The sequence below is a fragment of the Cervus elaphus genome, chromosome 26, assembly GCF_910594005.1.
Source record: "Cervus elaphus chromosome 26, mCerEla1.1, whole genome shotgun sequence".
In the NCBI taxonomy this organism is placed as follows: Eukaryota; Metazoa; Chordata; class Mammalia; order Artiodactyla; family Cervidae; genus Cervus; species Cervus elaphus.
This window is the reverse complement of record NC_057840.1, coordinates 18583741-18600232: the sequence shown is the minus strand read 5'-3', so window position 1 is coordinate 18600232 and position 16492 is coordinate 18583741. Positions and strand designations below refer to the sequence as shown.

General features: G+C 38.2%; 1 protein-coding gene across 11 annotated transcripts in view; it reads right to left on the bottom strand.

Moving 5' to 3' along the window:
- EYA4 (EYA transcriptional coactivator and phosphatase 4) overlaps positions 1–16492 on the bottom strand; it is a 306307-nt gene that overhangs the window by 268157 nt on the left and 21658 nt on the right. For all 11 annotated transcript variants that reach the window (XM_043888021.1, XM_043888020.1, XM_043888023.1 and 8 more), the window contains exon 2: positions 6753–6851. In XM_043888021.1, coding sequence (XP_043743956.1) covers positions 6753–6785 — 33 coding nt within the window. In that variant the 5' untranslated portion in view covers positions 6786–6851. The remainder of the gene's footprint in view (positions 1–6752; positions 6852–16492) is intronic.

Genomic DNA, 16492 nt, shown 5'->3' with positions numbered 1-16492 from the left:
TCTCCAAACTAAACCTTGCCCGACCCACATACCTGAGCTCCAGAACATCCTGTCCCTGTCCCTGCTTTATTTGGTTTTTCTGGATGCACTAGTACTTTCTAGTATCTAATATTGTTTTCCTGTTCATCTCTCCTTGCTAAAGTATAATAAACTCCATGAGAATCATATTTGTCTATTTTGTCCACCAAGTATCTCCAACATTTAAAACCATGCTTCAAATATAGCAGCTCCTCACACATATTCATTGAGTAAATTAGTAGCCATTGCCCAAATCTCATTTTAAACTATTGGTAACTCTAGAACTTAACAACTTACAACCATATATTAAGCTAAAACTTGGGCAGGACAGAAATTGTAATATATTCATTATTTAAACATTAGCAAAGTTCCTGAGAGTAAACAATAATTATTGGTTTAACTGAATCTGTTGAATTACTACCCAATTTTAATACATTCTGCTGTCTTACCACTCCCTGTTCTAAAGATTTAGCCATGACAGTTGTGTGGCTGACTTGTAATCATAGTCGAATAACTTACATTTCCCTCCATATTTTAAAAATCTTTTCCTTTTGGTTAAACAATTTGAAATCAAGTTGCACTGAGACAAGGCTGTGACAGCTGGAAACTGTGATGATGGAGTGTGAGCCTGCCGGCTCTTATTCCAGAATCCACGCTGCAGCACACACTGTCTTACCTGCTGCCATCCACTTAAATGGTTCTCAGATGCTTCCATACATCTGATGTCTTAAAGACACTACTTGGTAATTTCACCATTTAGGTACTCTATTATCTCATTGCAAAGGAAAGCTATAATTGGTAATTGGGAGCTACATCAATTCTGAAACTGACTCAACTCAAAGCAGAATTCCACTGAATTCTGGCCAGTTGGATGGTATAAAAATTACATGTTATAAATATGGTTCTTTTGACTAATTAAAAGGCCAAGTTCTTCCAAACAGATTTGTAGCCTCAAAACCAATAAGCTGATTCTGGTTATATCTGAATAAAATACACTGTGTGCATGATGCTTAAATTGATTAGTCTGTCCAAGATAAAAAAACAACAGAAGACTAACAGGACTCCTAGATGTTGATAATGCTACACTATCAAGAATGAAAAAGTGATTTAAACTGAAACTAATAAAAATAATTCTTTTCTTGCATAGAGTTGAAACACTGATGGAAGCTGTTGATTCTGAAGCGCTACATCTAGATGGAAATTTTGTTCGTCTGTTCAATTCTACATAAGATTAAAAATCTGTCCAAATAGCTCAGAGAGCAGTTCAAGTTTTAAAGATGATCTAGTGGCTACAGGCAAAAATGATATTGTAGAATCTCTAAGAACAAAGAACTGAGGAATAACTCTAAAGTCATTTGGTAGTCCAGGGGTGAAAAAAAGACGGGAAAGAGGTTAGTTTACTAAACTAACTCTGGAATCTTAATATGTATTATTAAATTAGCAGGTATGATGCAAGAAAATAAACACTAGTAATGTCTACATATATATATGTGTATATATGAACTTCTAAAAATACTGCTGAAACACATGATGTAAAATATGGATCCAAGGGATGTGACTTAATTTAGACCTCACTAATTGAAATGTGTCATCAGTAATGTAAGTTAACTGATTCAGTAATAATGTAGGAAAATTCAGGTCCTTAATGTTTAATATTAGGGAATGCAATTGTATCATAAACTGTAATTCATTTTACCTCATTTTATTTAGTAAACACTAACATTTTACTATGTAACACATAGTACTTAAACTTATAAACAATATTTTTTTAAACCTTCTAGCTTGATGGTAAATTTAGGCCAAATGCCCTCTCACTTTGATATGAATGAATCAGACCAGAAAAAATCTGTGGAAATCTTTTAAAAAGACTAAAATTTTTCAATGTGTGAGGATACTGTAGGAGCTATAAAAACAAATACTGATTAGTCATTATTTGAATACAAAGAATATATTTCAGAGTATCAAAGGAATTTCTGATTGTTAGTATAAATACAGACATGACTGAGTGACTGAACTGAACTGCTCTGCATAATCTATATTCATGTTTATTTCTATTAATAAGAGCAACATGTCATTAAAAACTGTAGTGTTCTATAATTGGATATAACAAACTGCTTCTAAGTAATTATAAAGTTCTAATAAAGAACTTCAAATATGAAAGCTAAATTTTACTTTAATTGTTTATCTCTTAAAATTTCCAAGATCCTCTAAACCAGACTGCAAAAAGTAATCCAGATAAGTGAAAAAAAAAAAAAGTACTGAGGACCAAAATTTGTTTTGATCACATGCTATTAAACTAGTGTTACATGTTATACGCAACTGTTTTAAATAAGTGATGCATGAATTCATGAGTCAGTAATCCATTCTGAGAATAACATCTTGGCTTTCTAAAATTTGTCAGGCTATTCACTAACATACCTTACTAACAGTATATAAAAGCTTTTGAAGAAAACATTTATCGAATGTCAGTAAGAATTGTGCTAAGAAGGAAGGATACAAGATGATCAAGACCCATTATTACGCTTAAGTAGTTTATAATCTAGTAGAGAGGCAAATAAACAGATAAGATTTCAGCTCTGTGGGGTAAGTCCTGGGGTAGAGAGGTAAATGCCAAAGGGTACAGCGGCCCAGTGCAGGGGCCCCTGACCCAGTGCAGCTGACTCCCTGGGGAAGGAGGAGGAAACCTGAGTGCCTTCCTCGAGGGAGGGAAACCCATCGCGAGTCTTCAAGACTTACATGTTCTCCAGTGAGGAAGAGGCTCAGCTGGGAAGAAGCTAGAGTACTAGCAAAGACAGAGACCACAGAAAGCCTGAGAGATTCAGGGGACCGAGAGAAGCCAAAACTAAAACTACAGATAAAGCAGGCAATGAAGTCTGAGTGCTTTACTATACTCGGGATATTCCTCTTGAAGGCAAGAAAGAGTCTGTGAAGATTATCAAGTAGAGTAAGGATGGGATTAGATGTGTAAAGGGCTTCCCTGATAGCTCAGTTGGTAAAGAATCCACCTGCAATGTAGGAGACCCCGGTTCAATCCCTGGGTCTGGAAGATCCACTGGAGAAGGGAAAGGCTACGCACTCTAGTATTCTGGCCTGGAGAATTCCAGGGACAGTCCATGGGGTAGCAAAGAGTTGGACACGACTGGACTGAGCAAATTTCACTTTATATATGTAAATTAGGAAGACCACTCTAGAAAAAACTTAAAGCAGAAAAATACAGGAGATTATTAAAATAAAGATCCAAAATAAGGATTTGGAACCAAGAGAACAACTTTGAGAGGTACTAAAAATTAAGAATGGATAGGATTTTGAAATGGGGATGGAGAAAAGGATGACTTCCAGTTTTCCAAATGAACTTACTCAGTAGCTGATGATACCATCCACTGAGATGGAAGACAGGAGAAAGGGGGAAAAGCTGGGAGAGGAAAGCTGGTGGGTTCAGTTCAGTTTTTATCTGCTCAGTGTACAGACCCTTGTGCTCCAAGCCAGCTATGTCTCCTAGAAGGCAGCTGAATTTGCAAGAATGAACACACATACTCATTAAAAACCAACTGATTTTAGGGCCAGATAAAAATAGCTGAAACTCCAGTATTTTGGCCACTTGATGCAAAGAAATGACTCATTGGAAAAGACCCTGATGCTAGGAAAGACTGAAGGCAGGAGGAGAAAGGGATGACAGAGGATGAGATGGCTGAATGGTATCACCAACTCGAAGGACGTGAGTAGGCTCCGGGCGTTGGTGATAGACAGGGAAGCCTGGCGTGCTGCAGTCCATGGGGTCACAGAGTCGGACACAACTGAGCGACTGAACTGAAAAATAGGTTCGATTCTAATCTCTGCTACTTAAAAGCTGGTTGACCTTAATATTCTCTAAGCCACAGTTTTCTTATCTGTAAAATGGTGACCATAACAAACACGAAGCAAAGATATGGTAAGGATTGAAGACAGTCTACAGAAAATGCTAGATGAGTATATAATGTGCAATAAATGACACCTCTTGCTATATCTATGCCTAGAGAAAAAAACTCCTTTTTGAAGTAAAATAGCTATAAATAAATTCTCTTTCATTTTGCTAAGAACTTTTTAAAAATTTCAGCCTATTTGTCCTATATCTTAATAAATGCCAAGCATTTTTTTCAAAAAGCTTTGAGACATTAATCAACATGACTCTGCAAGATTTAAAGTCATTTAAAGATTTCATTCAAATAGGAATCATTTCACCCTAATGGGAGTTTATTCTATGGTGATGAAAGTCCAAACAAGAAAATTCAAATGCATTTAAGGCATGTGGACGTAATGGGGAAAGCTTTGGACTTGGAGTCAGAAGACTGTTGTGAAGTCCCAACTCTGACTTGGGACTTAATAGTCCCAAGCATCCCTTTACATATGCACAAGATGAACAGATTGGCCTGTATGTTCTGCTAAGTCTAAGGAGAAGGATTTATGATGTTTACAAATTTAAAGCCATTAAGCCCTGAACCCTTGACACAAACTTCACATTTCGTGTGGGTTAAACCAGACCAACACAGTCCTGATGACCAGAGAGCAGAGGCTTCCATTCTGACTCTGATCGAATCGTCATCCGCAGGGGGAGAGTTTAGGACTGGGGAGGGAGAAAAGGATAGGAGAATGAGAGCAATCTTTCCTTCTCTCGAAATCTCTCACATTCCTACCACCAATTCAGCAGCTGGGTTTGAGCTGAAAGACCAGAAGGTCGGTCACTCAAGATTTCTGATTCTCAAACCTGGCTGAACATGAACAACACTGAGAACTTAATTTTTAAAAAAATACCAAATTCCACAGCATTAAAATATCACTAGGAGTAAACCCGATAAGATTTACAGGGGTTGGGTTTCATTTTGTAAAAGGTGATATGAAGCATCTTGTGTAATTACCTCACTCTAATGTTAAACCTAAGACTATATTGTCTTTAGCTTCATTTAATTGTGCTGAATAAAAAATTTGTTCTTAAGTATGCACACACACCCCCTAAGGTAATTAACTGGATCATCCTGGGTTGCACGGACTTTACCAGCTTTAGCTTTGAAAATTTCAAGTCACAGGAAATTCCTGGGTCCCTGGAAAACAGGGACAGTAGGTCAATCTAGCTCACATGCCTATGCATGCATGCACACACAGATACACACACACACACACATTCTTACACAGATGGACACAAACTTTTAAGTAATGGCCGATGTGTCAGAACAAAGTACAGATAGACAACAGCCCTCTCGTGAAGCATCGCCACCAAGATGATGTCATCATTCACTCGGGTACATGGTTACACTTACAGACCTCGGATGCCACTGGGATCAAAAGACAGGCAAGAATAGCATGGGTGACATATCATTATGCTGACTACCATCCATTCCACTAGAGCGCATGCTACCAATATTTAGGTTCAGTAACCAGCATTTAAAAAAACTACTTTGAAGCCCCTGCTTCCCAACTGTCTTTTGTCTACTTTTGTAAAAACTCAGGCATTTTTTGAGGAATAATCTCTACCATTTGACGAATTTTTTAATGGTCTTCGTAATTTTTTGTTACATTTTTCCTGCAATAATACCAGGTGAAATTAAATAATAATGTAACATATAAAGATGTTAGACAATGGTCATATCTGTCTATAAATTGAAAACTCAATTACCATGTCATTTAAATGAAACATTAATAGAAAACAAACTAACTTGGAATGACATCTATACATCAGAACGCACATTACTCTAGATTTTAAAATTGAACTCATTTCAGAAATCATTTCCAGAACCAGATTATTATAACAAATACACTGTCCTCTGTGGCCTGAAGGGAATATAAGATTCTAAGATGTAGTCATGATCATACAAGCAAACAACACACACATGGTAAGTATACATCTCCTCATTTGTGACATCACTAATAGTCTGTGGACAGAACTTGGATGCAACTGGCGGTACTGTGGGAGTGGGGAGTGAATGCAGAACCTCCCACTGACTCCCGTGAAGGACTAGTGTCATGAAGACACTGCTAATAAATTAGGAGGAAAGGCTATATAAGTCCTTTCCCATTGAGAAATCTGAATTTTAGAATGGCTGCCACCAATCTCGTGCATTCCTCCCTGGGCAAAGTGAAAGTCGCTCAGTCGTGTCCGACTCTTTGCGACTCCATGAACCATACAGTCCATGGAATTCTCCATGGGCAGCCTTTCCCTTCTCCAGGGGATCTTCACAACCCAGGGATCGAACCCAGGTCTCCCACATTGCGGGTGGATTCTTTATCAGCTGAGCCACAGGGAAGCCCTGCAAAGACCTTAGCAAAATAAGGAAACCCCTTCCGGACTGTGGTCTCCATCCTCAAAGTGAACAACAGGCATGCAAGTGATAGGCTTCACCTTTCACACTTCTGACAGTCAACCCCACATGCACCATCCAAGTGCCTCTGGGACAAAACCCAATAAAGGAGGTGTGTAAAACTGTTTAGACAGTAAAAAACACTTTGCACAATTTCAATGCCCTCATCTTTCTATCATTGTCTTTACAAGAAGGCAATCAAGGAAGACCTCAAAACATGATATCATTAAGCAGAAACAGTAAACATTTCCAAAGGTATGTTTTATGATCTTGAAAGAGGATTCAGAATTTGACTAAAAATATGTTTAACAAAAACTTCTTTTTACAATATATCCCTTCCAGTATGATTTTGAGTCATCTTACCACAACATTTTTCAGCAAAACTGAGATTGAATTAAGACTTACGGATTGCTCATTTAAATCCTGGGAGTCTTCCATGTGGTTTTCTTACTTCTCCTGCCGCCCCCAAGTAGAAGCAGCTTCCTCCAATTTAAAAGGGACTATCTGAAACAAAACGATGAAAACAAAGTGGAAAAATGAAAAAGTTATCTTTTAAAATTATTTGTAAAATTACCAAAACTTTGATTTACGTGATAATAATCTGTAGAGGCATTATTTTTCAAGAACAAAATTTCTTAGTATTGTTCCCATATTTGATAGAAATGATGACCTTGAAAATCACATCACAGTAATATTGAGATAAGTAAACAGCTACTTAGGCATCCTGCAGATAAGCAAAGGCATCTGAGGACAACTTCGGAGACCCAGGGTGTAGTAAACACCCAGCGTGCTATTTTGCTGAGAGAGATCTGTCATTAAGCAATTGACAGATTAAAAATTAAAAGTCTGTGTTTCGTGTTAGTCACTTAGTCGTGTCCAACTCTTTGAGACCCCATGAACTGTAGCCTGCCAGGCTCCTCTGTCCATGGGATTCTCCAAGCAATAATACTGGAGTGGCTTGCCATTTCCTTCTCCTAAAGTCTGCATTAACCATTCATTTTCTAAAGAATATAAAATTGAAAAAATATAATGTGTATTTTAATATGACAGCTCTATACCACAGGAAAATTTGTCTCAATTGCCAGATGATCATATTCTGTTCTAAAAAATATGTGATAAAATGCATGCACAATTTTTTAAAAAGAATGAAAATAAGACTATCATGATAAAAAGGCGTTACAGGAATATGTAAGAAGGAAAACTGGTCCGTAAACTACTCAAAAAATGTTCATCTTTACTTGATATAATACATTAAAAATTTTCCAGGCAAACTGAAGTCTAAAAATACTCTAAGAAAAACAGACATACATATTTTAAATTCCCATATAGAGAAGACTTATATAATAGAAGCCATGGAATATAATGCAAAAAAAGCCAAACACCCCCTTGAGTTCCCCCCAAACACACAATTAATCACAATTAAAATATACATGAAAATATAAAAATATCTGTGCAAATATCAAACATAATAAGCTAATGTCCTTGACATAATAAAGAACTCTTACAATCTAAACAGTAAAGCATATGCACTCCTACAGAAAAATGGTCAATCACCACAAAATAATATTCAAGCTCACTAACCTATGAAATGCACTTTAAATTAGTAATGATACATTTCTAGCCCTTCATATTCTAATTCTAAAATAAAATTAAAAGAATATGAGTTTATAAAAAGATCTCTATAAAAAAGTGTTCATTGTAGGCATAAACACAGATATAAATTATTAAACTTATATTTCAAGGAATATTTAGAGACATCAAAACTTTTCAAAGATATCATTTAAGTGGAAAATAAGTACTCCAGTCTGCAGAAACAGTATGTCCCCAACTCACTTTACAGAACATTCAACATATTGGAGGGGTTTTACTTGGTTTTAAGTATTCCCTACTACAACTAGAGAGATGTGGTTTTAGTTTCTTTTCTTTTCTGCCCTGCAGTACAGTCTTTAATAAACCAGTTACTTTCTTTATTAGAACATATTACGTTTTGAAATGTACATTGTTTTACGTATACATGGACACAGAGACACAAATCAAAGATTCTTTTCTAAAATTTTCTCTAATTTTAATTTTTAAATTTTTAAAAGTCATAAAATGGGAATGGCAACTTATATGTATGTATTGTGACAGCCTCAGTAAGAAACTGATTACAAATACTCCAAAACCAGAAAGGTGTCATTTTTAAAGAAAAGCACTATTTTAAAGGGCATTTAAGGCGGGGATGAGGAAGGGTAGATATTAACACACTGAAAGGTGTTACAGTATACATCTGAATTCAGGAAGATCGGTAGGCAGGGAGTTCTAGATTTAAAGACGTCATTCTCTGAGTTGGAGGTGGCCCTGAGAAATGGCGATAGGAAAAAGCCCAGCTCTTTCCTTTTCACCTCGCACCTTCGTCTTTCTTCTCCCACTCTCCCCCATCTCCTTACAGACCCTCACATCACATCTGGTTCTCCCCCCTGTCCTGCTTCTTGCTGATCTCTGGCTTGCTCTTCCCATCCAAGCGGACCTCCTGATCTTTGGCCTGACCACTCTGGCCCACCGTTGCCTTGGATAAGGTTCACAACTTAGTAAATGTGGCCATTAGTCCAGCTGATGCTAAACTGCTAATGTTCTACACCTGCCAAAATCATGAGCCCTTCCTCTCTCCTCCAGGAAGAAACTGTGATGGATTATTTCCTTTACAGCCATTTTCTCCCTACTACCTGGATAATAAATTAGCCAAGTACTCTCTTAAAGGAGGATCTGATGTTCCTTTTCATCTAATAGATGGGTAAGATGAACGGCAAAAATACTGTACCAGAGTATCAAGGGAAGAAACACTAAATTCAGCTATGTAAAAACAAAACCAAAACTTTTTCTTTCTGAATAGAGAAAAATAGCCCGCAAAATAAAAAGACACAACAGATTATGAAGAATATCTTCAAAAAATACTATAAAGATGACTTTAAAAACAAAAATATTGCTAAGACGAAGTTTAAGGAACTATTAAATGACTAAGCAAAGATATGAAAAATCATTATTTAAAATGTAAGTAATAAACAAATATTTGAAAAAGTATTCACTTTCACGGTTGCCAAAATATGCAAACTTAAGCAGTAAGTATACAGTTTGGATTCCTATACACATCTTCAATAACTAAACCATTTTAAATATTATTAATAATCAGTGTCATAAAGGATACAGTGAAAATGGTGTCCTCATTCAACTGCCACTGACAATGCCAAGTTTTCTAATATTTTTAGAAAGCAGTCTGTCACTGCATTTTAAAATATGTTTAAACTCTTTTACCCAATGTATCAACTTTCCTAGGGAGTAAACTATTTCCTTCCAAAAGTGACAAGGTATTCACTACAGTGGCATTCACGATAATAAAAATTAGATGTAGCTTCATCTTTGCAGAGCAGTGATTAAACAAATTATGGTCAATAAATTTAACATAAATGCAAAGGTCAAAAGTACAATTATAAAAATGACATGAAAAGCAAAATATACTGATTACATAGTAAGTAAAAAAAATCAGAACACAAAATTTTAGCTATGCTAATACTAATGTAAACTTAGCATGTATTTGGGTATTGGTTCAAAAGAAACATTAAAAATATACATAATTTGATAAAGAATTATGTCTTTGGCTTCACATACTTTGATTATTGTTGACTTTATTGCCTGTTTGCAATAAATTATATTTTATTTTTTTCCACCCTAATGCAGAAACACAGAGTAAGTAAAACCAAATGATGCTAAAATGATTTCACAAAATCAGTTAAAAGTACAGCAAACAAAGAAAGGGAATTTTCCAAGCAGCAGACTCTATCTCCAAGTGAACTCTGTGTCTTTCTCTAGGAAATAAATTTCAAAGCCAGAGTAATTTCTTTAAGGCAAGTATTCTTTATCCTATTTATTAGTGTCATCTACAGCACCTAGCTCAGTGTCTGGTGAGCATTATGTGGTTAACAAATATTAACTGAATGAATGACAAAATTAATGGTGGATGAAATCATACACAATGTATTTGACAATGCAAACAAAAAATTAAACAGCCATATAACTTAATTTTGAAAATTCTGTCTCAAATATGTGGCTATTTTAAGAAAAATGCTGTGCTTTTCAGGTAGAGTATTGTAACTTATCAAAAAATTTAATATTGAGATTAGTCCACCAGGTATTTTTCTATTTGCCTGACACAATGCCTGGTGGACTAATCTCAGTATTAAATGTTTGGCTTCCCTGGTGGCTTAGATGGTCAAGAATCTGCCACCAATGCAGGAGACCTGGGTTCGAGCCCTGTGTTCGGAAGATCCCCTGAAGGAAATGGCAATCCACTCCAGTATTCTTGCCTGGATAATTCCATGGAGAAAGGAGCCTGGCAGGCTACAGTCCATAGGGTCGCAAAGAGTCAGCTGCAACTGAGCAACTGAGCACACACACCAGCAATAAAATACTTATAATAAGATGACTATTATAATCAAATGTAGCTTATTATTTACTTATAACATAGTATGTCATTTTAGTTTCCTAAAGTTGCTGTTATAAAGTACTAAGATTAGGTGGCTTAAACAACAGAAATCTATTCTCTCATAGTTCTGACAGTATGAAGTCCTAAATTAACACACTGGAAGATTCAGGCCCTCTCTAGAGGCTCTAGAAAGGAATCATTTGTCTCTTCCTAATTTCTGGTGTTTGCCAGCAATCCTTAGCATCCCCTGGCTTGTAGATGCATCTTAGTGTGGACACCACACAATATTCTCCCTGCCTATCTCTCCAAAGAACTTCCTTTTTATGTGCATCTCTCTGTCCAAATTTCCCTATTCTTACAAGTACACCAGCCAGGTCTCATTTTAACTCAATTACATCTGCAAAGACCCTATTTCCAAGTAAGGTAGCATTCACAAGTAAGGTGGTTAGAACTTAAACCTATCTTTTGGGAAAAACATGTCAACCCAAAACACACGTACAATGATCACACTAAAATGATATTAAGATGTGATCAAGGTTTAAATGTAGAAGACTGAAGGCAGGAGGAGAAGGGGACGACAGAGGATGAGATGGTTGGATGGCATCACAGACTCGATGGACATGAGTTTGAGCAAGCTCCGGGAACTGGTGATGGACAGGAAGCCTGGCGTGCTGCAGTCCATGGGGTCTCAAAGAGTCGAACACAACTGAGTGATTTAACTGAACTGAAGGTTTAAACGTAGTATTTCCAGAAAAAATACACAAGAATTAAATTAAGGATATCGATCACTAGGAAAGAACTGATCATATTCTACAAGGACCACCATCTCTGGGCACTGGTGCTAACTCAAGTGAAATTAAAAATTAAGACAGCCAGAAAACTGTTGAAGCATAAGAGAATAAAGCAAAGACAAACCTTTTTCGTTAACCACGGCTTCAGAATCTACTTAATGTTCCAGTTGGGGAGTTATCTGCATCAATGTTCCATGTTACAACATAATACTTTGCTTTATATTTCCTTAAATTTGAGATTGTTACTTAGTTTAACTGTTTTACGGTAACATGAATTTATTTCTTTGCCAAACACTCTAAAGTACTAAAATATTATGAGCCCAGTGATTTTATATTACTGGACCAAGTAAAACTACCTGGGCTAATTGCAGACACAGTATTATTTTACATCATAATTTAGCAATGGTTGTTATGCTAAGTCCTTTAACATTTAGTATTCACAAATACACGAGAAAAAGACAAGAACATTCTTCAAATCAAATAAGAGAAGTATTACCTCATAATAAAGATATAAAATTAAGGAATAACAGTAACCTCATGCTGTTTTATGAGGCAGTAATTTAGTTCCAAGGTCTATTTCAAGGCCATTCTCCCCAAAATGGCAAATTTCGAACAGGAATCATAGCGACCTCACTCATTCGGTGTTAGATTATTTCTTCTGAAGTTAGGTTTTCAATATACAGAAAATTGATCATATCCTTTTCTTGAACTCTGCCCTAGACATAAGGTGGAAACTCCTGTCCCATGGAAAATCAGAATTAAAAAAATCAGCAAATCTTCTAATTTAAACATATAATGAGATTATATATCAAATGTTAAAAACATTTCTCAGAAATGGCATGAGATACTTAGAAATGGCACAAAAAGGACACTGTGCTTTCAAGAAAGAGAAGATGCTGGAAGAAGCAGGAAGAGCTTATGGAGTCTGTCTGATGTAACCCTAATCCTGTCTTTCTAATAAGCAAACCATCAATAAAAACTAGACTGCCCAGGCATGCTTTCCCTTGGTTGTGTGTGTCTATGCTCAGTCACGTCTGACTCTTTGAGACCCCATGGACTGTAGCCCACCAGGCTCCTCTGTTCATGGAATTCTTCAGGCAGGAATACTAGAGTGGGTTGCCATTTATTCCTCCAGGGGATCTTCCTGACCCAGGGATCGAACCTGAGTCTCATGATTCACCTTCATTGCAGGCAGATTCTTTACCACTTGCACCACCTGGGAAGCCCTTCCTCTGGCTGAAGGCAAATGTGAAGGTGAAGGGGTGCTCCCCGTTTCAGAGCTGGCATGGAGCTAAGACAGAAGCTGCAGGGGGTGGGGTGGCGGGGCTATTCTGCTGGACTAAACACACAGATGGCAAGGCCCCCCACTGGTAATTAAAGCTTAACACCTGTCATCAGCTCTTTGTCACTCCTCTGCATATTCAATAAATTACCTAGCAACACCTCATGGAGTTCACTCAAATCTCTCCCTGTTTCTCTCCTCACAGATACTATAGCAGTTCAAGCCACCACCTTTCCTACATTGAAGCAGCAGCCTCCTAAGGGCCCTCCAGCCTGCTCCCTGGACCTCATTTTTCACGGTGCAGAGTGACAGCTTTAAAATCAAGATCTGATTACGTTCTCTTCAAACCATCCAGAGCTTTGCCCCTCCTTGGGGTAAATCATTCTTTCATTGGAGCTCTGGCAGTACGTCACTCTGCCAAAATGACCCACGACAGGAGACCAGAAGTCAGATGCTTTTGTTCCCTGGAGCCATGGACCAAAGTAGGAGTTTAGGGAGAGCTCCATCTTCCTTCTGCCTGCGGTCCAGGCGTTATTCCACAGTCCTCACCATCCCGTCACCCTATCACTACCATCACACTGCTCTGCGGCCAAAGGTTGGGAATTCCACCAAGGGTCTCCTGGGAGGGTGCATGCACAGTAGAGGCTAAGCTTGCTTCTTGCTGCAGTGCAAAGAAAAAAGAAGAGGGAAAGAGACTACATTCCCCCACCCATCTTCCAAACACCCAGTATGCGTGCCTGTCTGCTAAATTGCTCAGTCATGTCCAACTCTTTGGGACCCTATGGACTATAGTCCACCAGGCTCCTTTGTCCATGGGATTCTCCAAGAATATTGGAGTGGGTTGCCATGCCCTTCTCTAGGGGATCTTACCCACCCTGGAATCGAACCTGCTTCTCCTGCATTAGCAAGCAGGTTCTTTATCACTAGCGAAACCTGGGAAGCCCACATGTCTTGTACATTCCTGGGGTAAGATATAAAGATTACACCCCACCCAAACTCTTGTTCTGCAGTGGAGATGGAAGTGTGTGGATCACCTCTGGCACAGCCCCCAGTCTACCCTAGGTGGGGGCTTTAGAGGATTTATTACGCATGAAGAGTCTTCTGGGCCAAGGCAAGGTGTCTGTCATTCCATTATATTCTATCATTTAGAACAACTAATCTATTGTTTGACTTGCAGATTATCAAATTGCAAATGAATTTTCAAAAACATTTGTGTATAAAATTAAGGTTTGCTTGCATGAGGGTACTTATACATCTATCGTTGTTTAGTCTCTAAGTGGCGTCCGATGCTTTTGCAACCCCCCTGCCAGGTTCCTCTGTTCATGGGATTTCCCAGGCAAGAATACTGGAGTGGGTTGCCATTTCATTCTCCAGGGGATCTCCCAGGGATTGAACCCAGGAGTCCTCACTGCAGGCAGATTCTTCATGCTGAACCACCAGGGAAGCCCATATACATCGATGAATATCACACTGACCCATATTCATCTTATAACACATGAAGTCCCCCAGTACTTTTCCAGTGACATCAAATTACTTCAGACTAATGACTCGTCACTATCCCTTCCAACGACTTAGGATGTAGGCCTGAGAAAGTACCAGGCTACTCCTCCATCAGTGGCAAAATCTCTAGCATATAAAACTTGGGAGCTTTTTACTGCCACGAGTAAAAGGCTGATCTGCTAGGGAGAGACAGAAATGAGCTGACCCAGAAAGAGAAGCAAAAACGGGAGATGGCAGGAAAGTCCTGGCAGAATCCAAGTCCCCGGATCCTGTTACTCATGAAGCTTCACTGTCTCTCTGCTCTTCCTGCTGCATCATTGCTCAGTGCTTCGTTGGATTCCATGAGCAATCCTCATAATCTCCAATTAAATTCTCTCCTTTACTAAGAGACTGCCTCACATAAAACTGCAATTGTATAGGAGGTCTAACAAGTTTTATTCCCACGGCATTCTTGAGTTATTATAGCTGGGATCAACTGTCAAGAAGGACACTGCCTCTACATCCTCTGCACCAAGTTCCCCTCATTGCCCTCCAAATTTCATTAATGGGTCTACGAAGCTGGGTCAGGCACTGGCTCGTTCCAGCTGCTCAGGCAGCATGCCAGAGCGGGAAGCCAACAGCCAAAGAACACCTAGCTCCAATTCTATGGCCAACTATTCAGAAAGGTAAGATGGGCATTCTGTGACCATGCACATGACTCTCGCCCCTGCTTGTACAAAAGGAAAACAGAAAAGGTGTCCAATAAACAGATGGAGGTGAACAGGAATGTCTGACTTCCATCTCCTTAAATGAAGTCAAGCTGAAAAGTAGATGCTGAGCTATTTTTGAACTGTTTACAAAGATAGGGCACGGGTTTTGCAAAATGGTCCATTTAACACAAAATGTTTAAAAATAATGAGGTTAATTTCTCATGCTAAAAAATGATAACAAGCCAAATTTCATGATAATTTTGGTTTCCCAGCTGGCACTAGTGGTAAAGAACTCGACTGCCAATGCAGGAGACACAAGAGACACGGGTTCAATCTGTGGGTCAGAAGATACCCTGGAGGAGGGCATAGTAACCCACTTCAATATTCTTGCCTGGAGAATCCCGCGGACAGAGGAGCCTGGCGGGCTACAGTTCTTAGGGATACACAGAGTCAGACACGACTGGAGTGACTGAGCATGCACACATGCATTTGGGTCCTTAGTGATACACAGATTCACTTGGTAGCAGCCATCTTCCTGGAGTTATAAATTACCATCACTTGATTTTTGACAGTAAGGGCCAGCCAAGGTTATCTGTTCTGTTTGTGTTTGCTAATTGTTGATGGTTGGCTAGTCAACTTAGAAAACACAGACATAATTGAAACCAGCTGGTCTCACAGAAACATCTCGAAGAATTCTGAGCTTGGCTACTTTTATTACACCTACATATTCTGTAACCTACTTTCCTTCTCATGCATCCCTTGTTGTTCTTCCCATACTACACTTCCACTGACTGCAGAGCTTTCTACATTTACTGTAATAGTTCATTGAACTATGTAGCCTGACAGAAAAGGACTATTTGAGCCTTTCTTAATAAACTATCTGCTCTTCTCTCCTCTTAAGACCCTAGAAGTCTAAAAAACATCCTTCTGGAGGAAACAGAGATGCAGTGACTCCGAGTAAAGGCTTAGGGGCTTCCCAGGTGGTTCAGTGGGTAAACAATCCACTTGCAAAGCAGGAGAGGCAGGTTCGATCCCTGGGTTGGGAAGATCCCCTGGAGGAGAGCATGGCAACCCACTCCAGTATTCTTGCCTGGAGAATCCCATGGACAGAGGAGCCTGTACAGTTCATGAAGTTGCTAAAGACTAAAAAACAACATCAACAAAGTAAAGACTTTAGGTATAAAATGCCTATATTGTAATAATAATACCTATATTATATTTTGTTAGGATTAAATAAAACCATGTATTTCAAAAAAGTAAGCCATTTACTAATGACAGATGAAGAAAATTTCTGCTTTTTTATTCATTCTTCACAAAATTAATTAAAATATTTTGTTTTTTCTATACAGTAGAATTATACTTATGTGATTTCTAGGAAAATAATTTTTAACTCCGTTCAACTAAGAATATTATACTAATCAGTT